Consider the following 12,526-nt stretch of genomic DNA (forward strand, 5'->3'; position numbering starts at 1 on the left):
GTAAAGATTAGTATAGAATTTAAGCACGTCATTTTTAAAATCTCATTGGGCCTTGATTTCTTTAGTTTAGGCCTACCATTTTATAGATAGTGGTTCCCAGTCTTCCCGGCTGCCTCAATCTCCTGGGTCTTTGTTAAATAACCTTAAGCAAGCTCATTTCCCCCGGTGTGTTCAGTTCACAGAAAGCTTTAAATCAGAGCTATGCAATATGATTGTCAAGAATGAGCTTGTTCTGTCTTTCTTTGCAAGAATGTATGTTGGCACGGAACCACTTCCTAGCCATGGTCTTGAAGATGGTATCGTTTTCTTATTTCAGTTAGGAAATTCTCATACATGACAGGTCCCTAGATGCTGCTAATGTGACAGTTGGTCAGATTTTACTTACCTCTCTGTTTGTAAAATGTGCTTACTTAATACAATATAAAAATTGATTTCTGGCCGGGCGCGGTGGCTCAAGCCTGTAATCCCAGCACTTTGGGAGGCCGAGGCGGATCCACAAGGTCAGGAGGTGAGACCATCCTGGCTAACATGGTGAAACGTCTCTGCACCTAAAATACAAAAAAACAAGCGAGGCCGAGGTGGTGAGCCTGTAGTCAGCCTACTCGGGGAGGCTGAGGCAGGAGAATGAGCGTCAACCGGGCCGGAGCTTGCAGTGAGCTGAGATCCGGCCACTGCATTCCAGTCTGGGCGACAAAGCGAGACTCCGTCTCAAAAAAAAAAAAAAAAAAAAAAAAATTAATTTCTAAAATCTCTACATTTAGAAACAGTATATCTGGCAGTTTTGCTGTGCTGTAGTGAAAAACACTGAGTGGCCGGGCGCGGTGGCTCAAGCCTGTAATCCCAGCACTTTGGGAGGCCGAGATGGGCGGATCACGAGGCCAGGAGATTGAGACCATCCTGGCTAACACAGTGAAACCCCGTCTCTACTAAAAAAATACAAAAAACTAGCCGGGCGAGGTGGCGGGTGCCTATAGTCCCAGCTACTCGGGAGGCTGAGGCAGGAGAATGGCGTGAAGCCGGGAGGCGGAGCTTGCAGTGAGCTGAGATCCGGCCACTGCACTCCAGCCTGGGCGACAGAGCTAGACTCCGTCTCAAAAAAACAAAACAAAACACTGAGCTTGGAGATAGACCCAGGTTCAGATCCTATTTCTACTACCAGCTGTGTGATGTTGCAAAAATGACTAAACTTCGTGATACTTACCTCCTCATGATAAGGGGTTAAAGAAAGCACTAAATAAAAGCATCTACCACAAGGCCCAGAGTAGATGCTTAATTAGTGTTCATCGAATACTTATGTGTACCTAGTCCTTCAAAAAAAGCTGAGCATTGTCTTTGGCTCGTAAGGTAAGTGTGTAGTTCTTTCCCAAGCACTAGTTATGTTGTAGTTACCGTGGGTCTGTTTCAGATACATTAATTCCTGCTCCATAGGAAGTTTTTAAAAATGAGCCAAGTTGACTCAAATGACAGTGAAGCCAAAGAGACTTAAGGGAGTATCCAGTCTGTTGTCCTACCCCAGATATTCTGATTTAGTGTGTCTAGAGTACAGCCCAGAGAATATATTCCTGAGAATGAGTCTTCATGTTACAGTTGAGGAAAATGGTAACTGAGAAGTAAAGTGAGTGACCCTCGCTCAGCAGATCATGCAATAGGTCAGACTTTTCATCCCCTGTAAAGTCGCTGAAATGATAGGTAGCATAAGTATTCATGCCTGTATCCTCACAGTGATCCAGACTGAAACCTGACACTGTTTATCTGTGTGGAAGTCAGAAATGAAAACCGTACACCTGTAATCCCAGCTACTCCGGAGGCTGGGGCATGAGAATAACTTGAACCTGGTAGGCGGAGGTTGCAGTGAGCCAAAATTGTACCACTGCACTTCAGCAGCCTGGGCGAAAGAGTGAAACTCTGTCTCAAAGAAAAAAGAAAAAGGAAAAAAAAATGCAAACCATTTTTATACCTCACTTAAGTTATTGTAATGTGACTTGTTTCTCAGGTGTTATTTCCAATTTTGTCAGTTACGTGGGTAAAGTTGCCACAGGAAGATACGGACCATCACTCGGTGCAGTAAGTATTTCTATTTAATTTTTTTTTTTTTTTTTTTTTTTGAGACGGAGTCTCGCTCTGTAGCCCAGGCTGGAGTGCAGTGGCCGGATCTCAGCTCACTGCAAGCTCCGCCTCCCGGGTTCATGCCATTCTCCGGCCTCAGCCTCCCGAGTAGCTGGGACTACAGGCGCCCGCCATCTCGCCCGGCTATTTTTTGTATTTCTTAGTAGAGACGGGGTTTCACTGTGTTCGCCAGGATGGTCTCGATCTCCTGACCTCGTGATCCGCCCATCTCGGCCTCCCAAAGTGCTGGGATTACAGGCTTGAGCCACCGCGCCCGGCCAATTTTTTTTAATTTAATTTTTAAGTTTACTTTGAAATACGTTTAGAATTAGAAGAATGTTGTAAAATTGATAAGGGCTTCTCATATGTCCTTCACCCTACATGGAAACCAAGAAATTAACATTGAAACAATACAGTTGACTAATTTTCAGTTACACATTTGTAAAGCTTTGTAAATTTCTGGCTGTGGCTTTTAACCATTGGCTCTATCTATATATATGTTTACCAGAATAGAGTATGTCTCAGAACAGTAAGTATGCAATCCTCATAAACCAAAGAGCCTAATCCAGTATTGGAAAATTCTAATTACAGGTTTGAATCTGGTGCTTTATCCTTCTATTCAGTCAATATTGGAGTGCCTGCTAGGTACTATGCTAGAGCCTGGGGATACAGCCAGTGAGCAAGATGATCACGATTATTTGTGATGGTTTTAGAAAGTGGGGAACAACAACAACGACAAAGGTTCCTGCCCTCAGAGCTCTTATATTCTGGATGCTTAAAACATTTTTTCTTAGACTGGATGCAGTGGTTTACACCTGTAATCCCAGCACTTTGGGAGGCCAAGGCGGGAGGATGAGCCCAAGAATTCGAAACCAGCCTGGGTGACATACCAAGATCCTATCTGTACAAAAAATTTAAAAAATTAACTGGGTGTGGTGGCTCATGCCTATAGTCTCAGCTACTCAGGAGGCTGAGGTAGGAGGATAGCTTGAGCCTAGGAGGTTGAGGCTGCGGTAAGCTATGATTGCACCACTACTCTCCAGCCTGAGTGACATAGCAAGACCCTGTCTCAAAAAAATATAATTTTTTTTAAGTGTTTTGAGGCCGAGTGCAGTGGCTCACACCTGTAATCCCAGCACTTTGGGAGGCTGAGGTGGGCAGCTCGCTTAAGGTCAGGGAGTTCAAGACCAGCTTGGTCAATATGGTGAAACCCTGTCTCTACTAAAAATACAAAAATTAGCCAGGTGTGGTTGCGCACGCTTGTAATCCCAGCTACTTGGGAGGCTAAGCCAGGAGAATTACTTGAACTCATGGGGTGGAGGTTGCAGTGAGCTGAGATCGCACTACTGCACTCCTGGGTGCAGAACAAGACCCTGTCTCAAAGAAAAGAAAATTTTTTTAAGCATGTTTTGAGTTTAATGGCAGATTTCTAGGCACATGGAAATCTTTATGTAATATTTCTTTAAACTACACATTCAGTTTGTACATATTTAAATACTAATTCACTTAAATGCATTCAAATAGGGGATTTCCTATTTAAAGGAACTCTAAAAAGATTCAATTTTAAAAAGAATTCTTATGTAAAATAACCATTTCCTAATTTGTGTGTTCCCCAAATTTGTTTACACTTAATTTTCCTAGTGAGGCCTGTATTCTGTCCTATGACTGACACGCTTTCTTAAGCCCCCTTTTTTTCCTTCGTGGAATGTTTGTTTTCTTTATGAAATTTCGCTCTGGTATAATTTATGTATTTCGAATCATATTCTCTACCTCCTTCAACAGCTAAGCACCTAATATAGGAAGCCAGTGAAGACCACTAGGATGAATCACAGACTCAGAATTCGAATTTAGCTGGGGAAAAAGCATACACACATCTAATACACACTGAAAGGAATGAGGATTCTCTAGAGGACTATGGGGGCTCTGAGGGTGAAGAGACCTTTCTCATTAGCTGAAAGGACCTGCGAGGGCCTTTTGATGTGCTCTTGGACAACTGTTGTCCTCATCTTACAGATAAGAAACTGAAGTGCAAAATTAATGAAGTATGGCAGTAAGGTATTTGGAAGTAGATGGGGGTGAATCCTGGTTCTGCTACTTACCTGTGATTTCTAGAACATATTACTGAACTTCTCTGAACTTCAGTTTCCCCATATAAAATGAGGATAACACCATCTGTTTCTGATGTGCAAGGCAAGTTCATTTAGAGTGCTTAGCACAATAAGAAGCACATAGTAAAAAATGTGGACATGGTAGTTCCTGTTCAGTCATCAAAATCCTATAGAACCATGGTAGGATAAAACTATCCCGAAATATCTTAATGAATCTGTGATTAAAATTCAAGGAAATTAAATCACCAGGTATAATGGCATTTTTAATGAGAAATCTGGAAAAGAAAACTCCATTAACAAAGTTGTGTTGCTACAAAATGTAAAGTGTTAGTCCTCTTGGTTTAGTGAGATGTTATAAGATGAAGGGGATAACCAGGCACAGTGGCTTACGCCTGTAGGCCTAACACTTTGAGAGTCAAGGCAGGAGGATCACTTGAGCCCAGGAGGTTTGAGACCAGCCTGGGCAACATAGTGAGACCCCATCTCTACAAAAAATTTCAAAATTAAGCTGGGCATGGTGGCATGCACTTGTAATCCTACCTACTCAGGAGGGGTGGGAGGGTAGGAGGAAGGCCTGAGCCCAGGAGGTTGAGGCTGCTGTGAGCCATGAACACACCGCTGTGCTCCAGCCTGGGCAATGTAGTGAGACCCTATCTCAAAAGAAAAAAAGTTGAATGGACTGTTCAAATATGTTTGTAAATTACTATATTGGTACTATCCTGGATAATTTTTAAACCTTTCTGTAGAGACAGGGTCTCCCTGTATTGCCAAGGCTAGTCTCAAGCTCCTGGGCTCAAGTGATCCTCCCACCTGGGCCTCCCAAAGTGTTTGGATTACTGGTATAAGCCACTGCACCCAGCTAATTGTGTTTTCTTATTCAAGTTGAGATTTTTCTGGTTCTTGATATGATGAGTGATTTTTCAGTTGAAGCCTGATCATTTTGGATATCATGAGACTTTGAATCGTATTGAAATCTAGTGTTTTAGTAGTCGTCTTCTGACACTGTTCTGATGAGGAGAGGGGGTGCCGTGACTCATTACTGCTGGGTAGGAGTAGACATCCAGGTTGCTCACTCAGCCGCCTTTGCCTCCTGAGGGATAGGGGCTCTTGTCACTGCAGGGCAGGGATGGGAGCTCAGGGCGTGCAGGCTACCTAGTGTCCTACCTCTGCTAATGTCGCTTTGGCTAGGAGGAGCAAGGGTGCTTCTTTCCACTGACACCGCCTGTTAGGCATATTGGGATGCCTCATTACAGTGTGGCAAGGGTGGAAGTCTAGGCTCTGCTCAGCCTTTGCGGGGCAGCCGTTTCTCTAAATATTGTCTCCAAGATCTCTGTTTTGCTAGGCTATCCTTTTTTGGTCCTTGACTAGAGAGAACATTTTGAGGGATGATCAGTATGAGGCCAAAAGAAAGCCCAGGGAACTCACCACCACAACATTCATTGAATCTCAGGCTTCCTAGCTGGTCCGCTTTCCTCTCCCTTTCAGGGTCGTCTTATATTTGTTTCATATGTAACACCCCGGGTCTTTAGCTCTGCTTAGCTTTTGTAAGCAGAGGGAACAGATTCACTTAAATTATAATACCAAAAAAAGTTAAAAAACATAAGTATGATAGATTTGAAGATTATGTAGATACAGAAAAATGTTCATGAGCGCAGGCGCAGTGGCTCACAACTGTAATCCCAGCAATTTGGTAGGCCGAGGTGGGTGGATCACTTGAGGCCAGGAGTTCGAAACCAGCCTGGCCAACATGGTGAAACCTCATCTCTACTAAAAATACAAAAATTAGCTGGGCGTGGTGGTGTGTACCTGTAGTCTCAACTACTCAGCAGGCTGAGGTGGGAGAATAACTTGAACCCGGGAGGCGGAGGTTGCAGTGAGATCGTGCCACCTCACTCCAGTTTGGGCAGCAGCGAGACTGTGTCTCAAAAATATATATATATGTTTATGAAATAAGTAAAAAAAATCAGATGTGCATATTGATTACAAGTATATAACCAGTGTACCTAAAAATACTGATGGAGAACAAAAGACCTTCACCTCTTCCCATGGACGCACATCTCTTAGGTCTGGTTGGATCAGGGTTCATGACTCACTGTACTGAAACTGTGTATGAATGTGAACGTTTTCTGAGAAGATAAGGTTTCATTTTCATTAAATTCTTTCTGACTAGAAAAAGTGAAAAAAATCTCCCTTCATGGGAGTAAGCCCAAACATTTGTCAAAAAACAAGTTATGATTTATTCAGACGTATACATACTTAAATTTATATAAAAGCCACATTGAGAAAATTCTAGAAGGATGATGGAACTGCTTCTTTAATATGCAATAATTACAATAAGTTATAATCACAAAAAAAACCAGTGTTACCTAGAATTGTACAGATAATGACAATTCTTTTTTACCAGATGGAGAATAATCATCTATGGAACGGTAATTTAGAAGAACTTCATAGAATTATTATTATTATTATTATTTTTTGAGACAGAGTTTCGTTCTTGTTGCCCAGGCTAGAGTGCAAAGGCACGATCTCGGCTCACTGCAACCTCTGCGTCCCGAGTTCAAGTGATTCTCCTGCCTCAGCATCCCGAGTAGCTGGGATTACAGGCATGCACCACCATGCCCAGCTAATTTTGTATTTTTAGCAGAGCTGGGGTTTCTTCATGTTGGTCAGGCTGGTCTTGAACTCCTGACCTCAGGTGACCCGCCCACCTCAGCCTCCCAAAGTGCTGGGATTACAGGCGTGAACCACTGCGCCAGGCAGAACTTCATAGAATTTTAATGCTCTTTCATATCAACTAATCAAATTATATTTGCTTCATTTTGGGGAAAAATGTAATTTTGATTTGTTTTTTTGAGACAAAGCCTCATTCTGTCGCCCAGGCTGGAGTACAGTGGCGCAATCTTGGCTCACCGCAACCTCAGCCTCCCAAGTAGCTGGGACTACAGGTGCACACTACCACGCCCAGCTAATTTTTGTATTTTTAGTAGAGACAGGGTTTCACCATGTTGGCTAGGCTGGTCTTGAACTCCTGACCTCAGGTGATCCACCTGCCTTGGCCCCCTAAAGTGCTGGGATTGCAGGCGTGAGACACTGTACCTGGCTACAATTATAGACTCTTGCACAGAAGCCAGCTTGGTCAAAATTCAGGTCTTCTTGGGCTCTCCTTTTGAGGAATGTTCATGCTGTTCTTCCATCTTGAAATTACCCTAACTTCTAAGATTGCAACCTGAGCTTGCTTCCTTGTTGAGGCCACTTGGCAGTTATATGAGGGACTGGGGACATCTGAGATCTCTGAGACTCATAATACTTTTCTTTAAAGTTTTAGTAATTCCCCAAATGTAAGATAATCTTGTATTGTGAAGCAACCTGTCACATAGAAGACATTAAGAAAACATTGATTAAGAGAGGTAGATGCTGTTTTCCAGAAATAACCTTCTTAATATGAAAAGGTAGGAACCTTTCTTTTTAATGATAGGGGCTTCTTTTAAAAGTTACTTTGCTCTTAGGTGTCTTTTTTTTTTTTTTAAACATTCATAAATAATTAAAAACTTATGGAAAGTTGAAGGAAATAGTACAAGGGACTCCCATATAGTCTTTTTTGTTCGTTTTGTTTTGAGATGGAGTCTCGCTCTTTCACCCAGGCTGGAGTACAGCGGTGCAATCTCGGCTCACTGCAACCTCTGCCTCCCAGGTTCAAGCAATTCTCAGGACTTGGTCTGCTAAGTAGCTGGGATTATAAGCACCTGCCACCATACCCGGCTTTTTTTTTTTTTTTTTTTGTATTTTTAGTAGAGATAGGGTTTTACCACATTGGTCAGGCTGGTCTCAAACTCCTGACCTCAGATAATCTGTCTGCCTCAGCCTTGTGCTCACCTAGAAATGTGCAGCATATAAACTTTCTAGAAAATGTGCTGCTCTTTAGACCTTGTAGCCATAAGCAGCTGCATGTTGCGTTTCCCATTCTCCCTGCTGTGTTACTTTGCAGTCTGGCGCCATCATGACGGTCCTCGCAGCTGTCTGCACTAAGATCCCAGAAGGGAGGCTTGCCATTATTTTCCTTCCGATGTTCACGTTCACAGCAGGGAATGTAAGTATTTTTATGAAGTGCAGTTCTGGGGATAGTGGTGATGTTTTTATGTTGAGTGGGTTCTTGCCCTTACGTTAGAAACGTCAGTGCTGGAGGAATCACAGTTGTGCCACTTCTCTTGTTTCTTGCTGCCTTTCAGGCCCTGAAAGCCATTATCGCCATGGATACAGCAGGAATGATCCTGGGATGGAAATTTTTTGATCATGCAGCACATCTTGGGGGAGCTCTTTTTGGAATGTAAGTTTGAGTGTAATTGATTGCTAAACTGCTTCCTTGGGTTATGCCCTCCTCCTACCCCCAGTCCCCACAGCAGAGTGAGACATTGAGCTATGCAACAGAAGCAGAAGCAGGCGGGCTTGGGAGGGTCAGGAAACCTCAACATGGCTTGCTTTGGGCTTACCCAGCCTACCTGGCTTATTCGTAGAGACAGTCTGTGCCTTTACCCTACCCTTAAACTTAAGTTGCCCCAACTCCTGGCCTGTTATTCCCAGCCCCCTCTTAGAAGACTGTCGCCTGGCCCCCAGTCTGTGCTGTCATCTCCTTTTTCCCCTTCAGACTTTCCTGTCCTCCTCTCCCCTGCCTGGCATCCCACTCTGTTACCCCGACCTCTGTCTCACCAGTGCTGTGCAGACATGCTGAGTTGGCGGAGCCATTACTCTGCATGACTGGAGTAGAGGCCGCTGACTGCAAACCAGTGTGGACACTTGCTGAGCACCTGCTGTATGCAGGCACCAAGCTAGTTCCCTTATGTTACACTGTTACTACTCCCATTTTACTGATGGGAAACTGAGGATCAGACATTATCTTCCCCAGGCCAAACAGCTCTTCAATAGCAGAGCAGAGCAGTAAACCCACCTCTGTAAGCCCTTTCCACCCCCATCACACCATGTGGAATTGGTTGCTAAACTGCTTCCTTGGGTCATGGCAAATGGCATTGTGGCTACAAGACCACGTGTGCTTCAGACAATGGGGTTTTGTCTACACTAGTAGTTAGTAGCAACTCTATCACGGAAACGCGGTCAGGACTCTTGACAACCATCTGACTGTGGGAGACCCTTCTGCATGAGTCTGTTGAGCTGGATCCCCTCAGGGCCTGTCTTGTCTTCATTAATGTTGCCTTTTGCCCTTACTTGGTTTTTATTGTGTTCTGCGACAATGGAAAACTTAATTTTTTTTACTAAAAAGAAAAATCTATTCTAAGTGAAGCAGTTTTTCCCAGTAGGTGGCAGGACTAAATGTGATTATGCCATTTATCATTTTAAGTGATTAGTGTGTAGTACATGCAAGGTCTAGCTCTAACAGCAGTGCAGTATAAATAGTAGAAACTGACCTGATATTACAGTATGAGAAACATGAAGGGGTTCTGTTTTATGAGCTCTAAATTTATCTGGATCCTTCCATGTATACTTCAAGGGTCTTCTCCCCAGTAGATTTTTATTCATCTGCACTATAATTAGATGGCCTTTTTCCATTCTGAAAATAATTGGATCAAATGCATTTTAAAGTCCAGGGTCTGAAAGGCAGAGGAATCCTTTCTCTTTACTGTTTCTAATTTAAACTCCTTTTCATTTACTGGATCTCAGTCATGTCCAGAATTCATCTTTTCTAAAAGCTTTAATCTAGATTTAGAAATCTAAAATATTTTTTTTTGTTGTTAAAGTGCCCTGATTTTGTTGGTGGTAAAGACTCCATTATTATCCACTTATACATTTCCCTGACTTTGCCTCTAACCAAATCTTATAGTATTCACATTGTACTGTTGCAGTAGTAATAGCTAACATATTAATATGCTGAATATTTGCTGTGTGCCTAAGCTAAGGATTTAATTCTCTTAAAATCCTGTGAGGTATTTTATTTTACAGAAAAAGAAACTGCTTAAAGAAAGTAACTTATCCAGGTCACACAAGAATTGCAGAGCTGGAGTTTCAGATGAGTGCTGGCTTGCGCTGCCGCTGCAGAAAAGAGTGCCCTAGAAATCAGTCATCTTGCATTTCCCGATTTTAGTTTAGCCAAATGAAAAATTCCATTTGGATTTATGAGTATAGTCAGACAGTATACCTGTGAAATTAAAGTATTTGACTCTTTGCTTGAAGTAAGTAGGTTAAAAAGATTTGGGTGGCCGGGCACAGTGGCTCATGCCTGTAATCCCAGCACTTTGGGAGGCTGAGGCAAATAGATCACTTGAGGTCAGGTATTTGAGACCAGCCTGACCAACATGGTGAAACCTCGTCTCGTCTCTACTAAAAATACAAAAATTAGCCGGGCGTGATGGTACTTGCCTGTAATCCCAGCTACTTGGAGGCTGAGGCAGGAGAATCACTTGAACCTGAGAGGCGGAGGTTACAGTGAGCCGAGATCACGCCACTGCACTCCATCCTGGGCAACAGGGCGAGACTCTGTCTAACAACAAAAGAGATTTTGGAAAACACTTTATTAATGAAGAGTTTCTGACAAAGTGATTTTTTGGGGGAGAATTTTTACAATTGCATTGGAATATTAGGGTGCTCCTTTTTCTCCTGTTCTAAATTCAGAGACTAAGCACAGAATTTTTATTACATGCTGATTAATTAATGTGTATAATCAGATTTTAACTATATTTAGTGAATATTAATATTCAGGTACAAATCAAGCCCTTTATAATTAAACATACACATTCAAAACATTTTTTTAAAATATTAAAACATTAAACTGCTATTCTGATCTGCTCTAAGTCAAACAGCATTTTTTCGGTCAGGTGTCTGGGAGCGAGATGCAAGACAACAAAATCTGGTCTCTGCCTCAGGGAACATGAAATCTGTTTGGGGAAGCCAGAGCAAAAATAAAGGTTTCAATAGCCAGCTCTCACTAACTGCCATTGGAAATCCACCACACATCCTCCAGGAAGCCTTTCTACACCCCCAGTGCCCTCAGGAGCTTCTCAAGGCAGGCCCTTCCCAGAGCTCAGTGTGCTCCTCAGCTCACAGGAGATGCTCCCTACACGCTGCAGAAAAGTCCAGTGCTTGCAGCGCAGGCCTCAGCAGCAGATTCGGGTTCTAGTCTCAGTCTGCTGATTCCTCATTGTGGAGCCTGAGCAGGCGAAGTTACTAAACTTCTCTGTGTGTCAGCCTCCCAGGCTCATTGCTTCAGGCCGCAGTTAGCAGTTAGGCTGTGTGAATAGGAGAGTGGGGATCGGAACTATGGATCTTAAAGTGGGGCAGAGTTTGGATGAGCTGTCCACCCTTCCTATAGCTAGGAGGAAGATGATGGAGGCATGTCAACTGGGATAGCCATCCTGGGTCAGTGCTGATTCTGACACTTCAGAACATCGAGTCAGTCTGACCTGCGAGTGAGCCTTGATTGACTACTTAGAAACTATTAGCACCTTGGACAAGCTACTTTCTTTCAGACCTGGTTGCCTCATATCTCCAATGGGAAAAGTGGTACTTAACTTGCAGATAGTGGTGAATCAAAAGTAGTATATGTGAAGTACTTACACATTGCAGAGCATTCAGCCATCGTCCCATCCTACTTCTGCCTTTTACATAGTCTAATGTGAACGCTCAATCATTTCTCTACGTGAGTCAGTTTTAATAGGCTACATAGTGAGTGGCATTCGATTTTTAAAATGTCAACTTTGTATCTATCACCATGCTGCTTACCATTTGTATGTCACACTGTTTGAATGTCAGACCTGGTTTGTTTTTCTTTTCTCCAGATGGTATGTTACTTATGGTCATGAACTGATTTGGAAGAACAGGGAGCCTCTAGTGAAAATCTGGCATGAAATAAGGACTAATGGCCCCAAAAAAGGAGGTGGCTCTAAGTAAAACTGGGGTTGGACAGTAGTGATGCATCTGGTCCATGACGCCTGAGAGCCCCAGAGACACCGGCCCCAGAGTGACCACGGCTATGCTTCCGCCTGGAAGATGCCAGCATCTGGCCTCCCAGTGTTTTCAGCTGCGCCCCCCCAGTCTGTCTTTTTAGAAAGTGAATGATGATAAAGTTGTGAAATAAAGGTTTCTATCTAGTTTGTAAGCAGATGTGTGCGTTCTCTCTTTAAGGGGCGGACACGGCTCTGGCATTTTGCTTTGGTCATTGCATTGACATCATTTGAGCCAGGACCTGGGGAGAGTGCATGCTAAAAGGCCTGATCAAAACATGAAGGCGCTGGTGCCTGTCTGTGGACCCTCCAGCGCCTCTGCTTAGCCTTCACTCTTCCTTACCTACCCCTTCCCTGGGTTGGCTG

General features: G+C 43.3%; 1 protein-coding gene across 2 annotated transcripts in view; it reads left to right on the top strand.

Moving 5' to 3' along the window:
• The window catches only part of PARL (presenilin associated rhomboid like), a 60,261-nt gene that overhangs the window by 44,325 nt on the left and 3,410 nt on the right, over nucleotides 1-12,526 (top strand). The window contains exons 7-10 of one of the 2 annotated variants that reach the window (XM_031663538.1): nucleotides 1,994-2,064; nucleotides 8,200-8,301; nucleotides 8,441-8,538; nucleotides 11,996-12,318. In XM_031663538.1, coding sequence (XP_031519398.1) covers nucleotides 1,994-2,064; nucleotides 8,200-8,301; nucleotides 8,441-8,538; nucleotides 11,996-12,107 — 383 coding nt within the window. In that variant the 3' untranslated portion in view covers nucleotides 12,108-12,318. Of the gene's footprint in view, nucleotides 1-1,993; nucleotides 2,065-8,199; nucleotides 8,302-8,440; nucleotides 8,539-11,995; nucleotides 12,319-12,526 lie in introns of those variants that run through there. The other variant, XM_017955647.3, reaches the window with a different exon arrangement.

This window comes from Papio anubis, chromosome 2 (genome assembly GCF_008728515.1).
Source record: "Papio anubis isolate 15944 chromosome 2, Panubis1.0, whole genome shotgun sequence".
Lineage (NCBI taxonomy): Eukaryota > Metazoa > Chordata > Mammalia > Primates > Cercopithecidae > Papio > Papio anubis.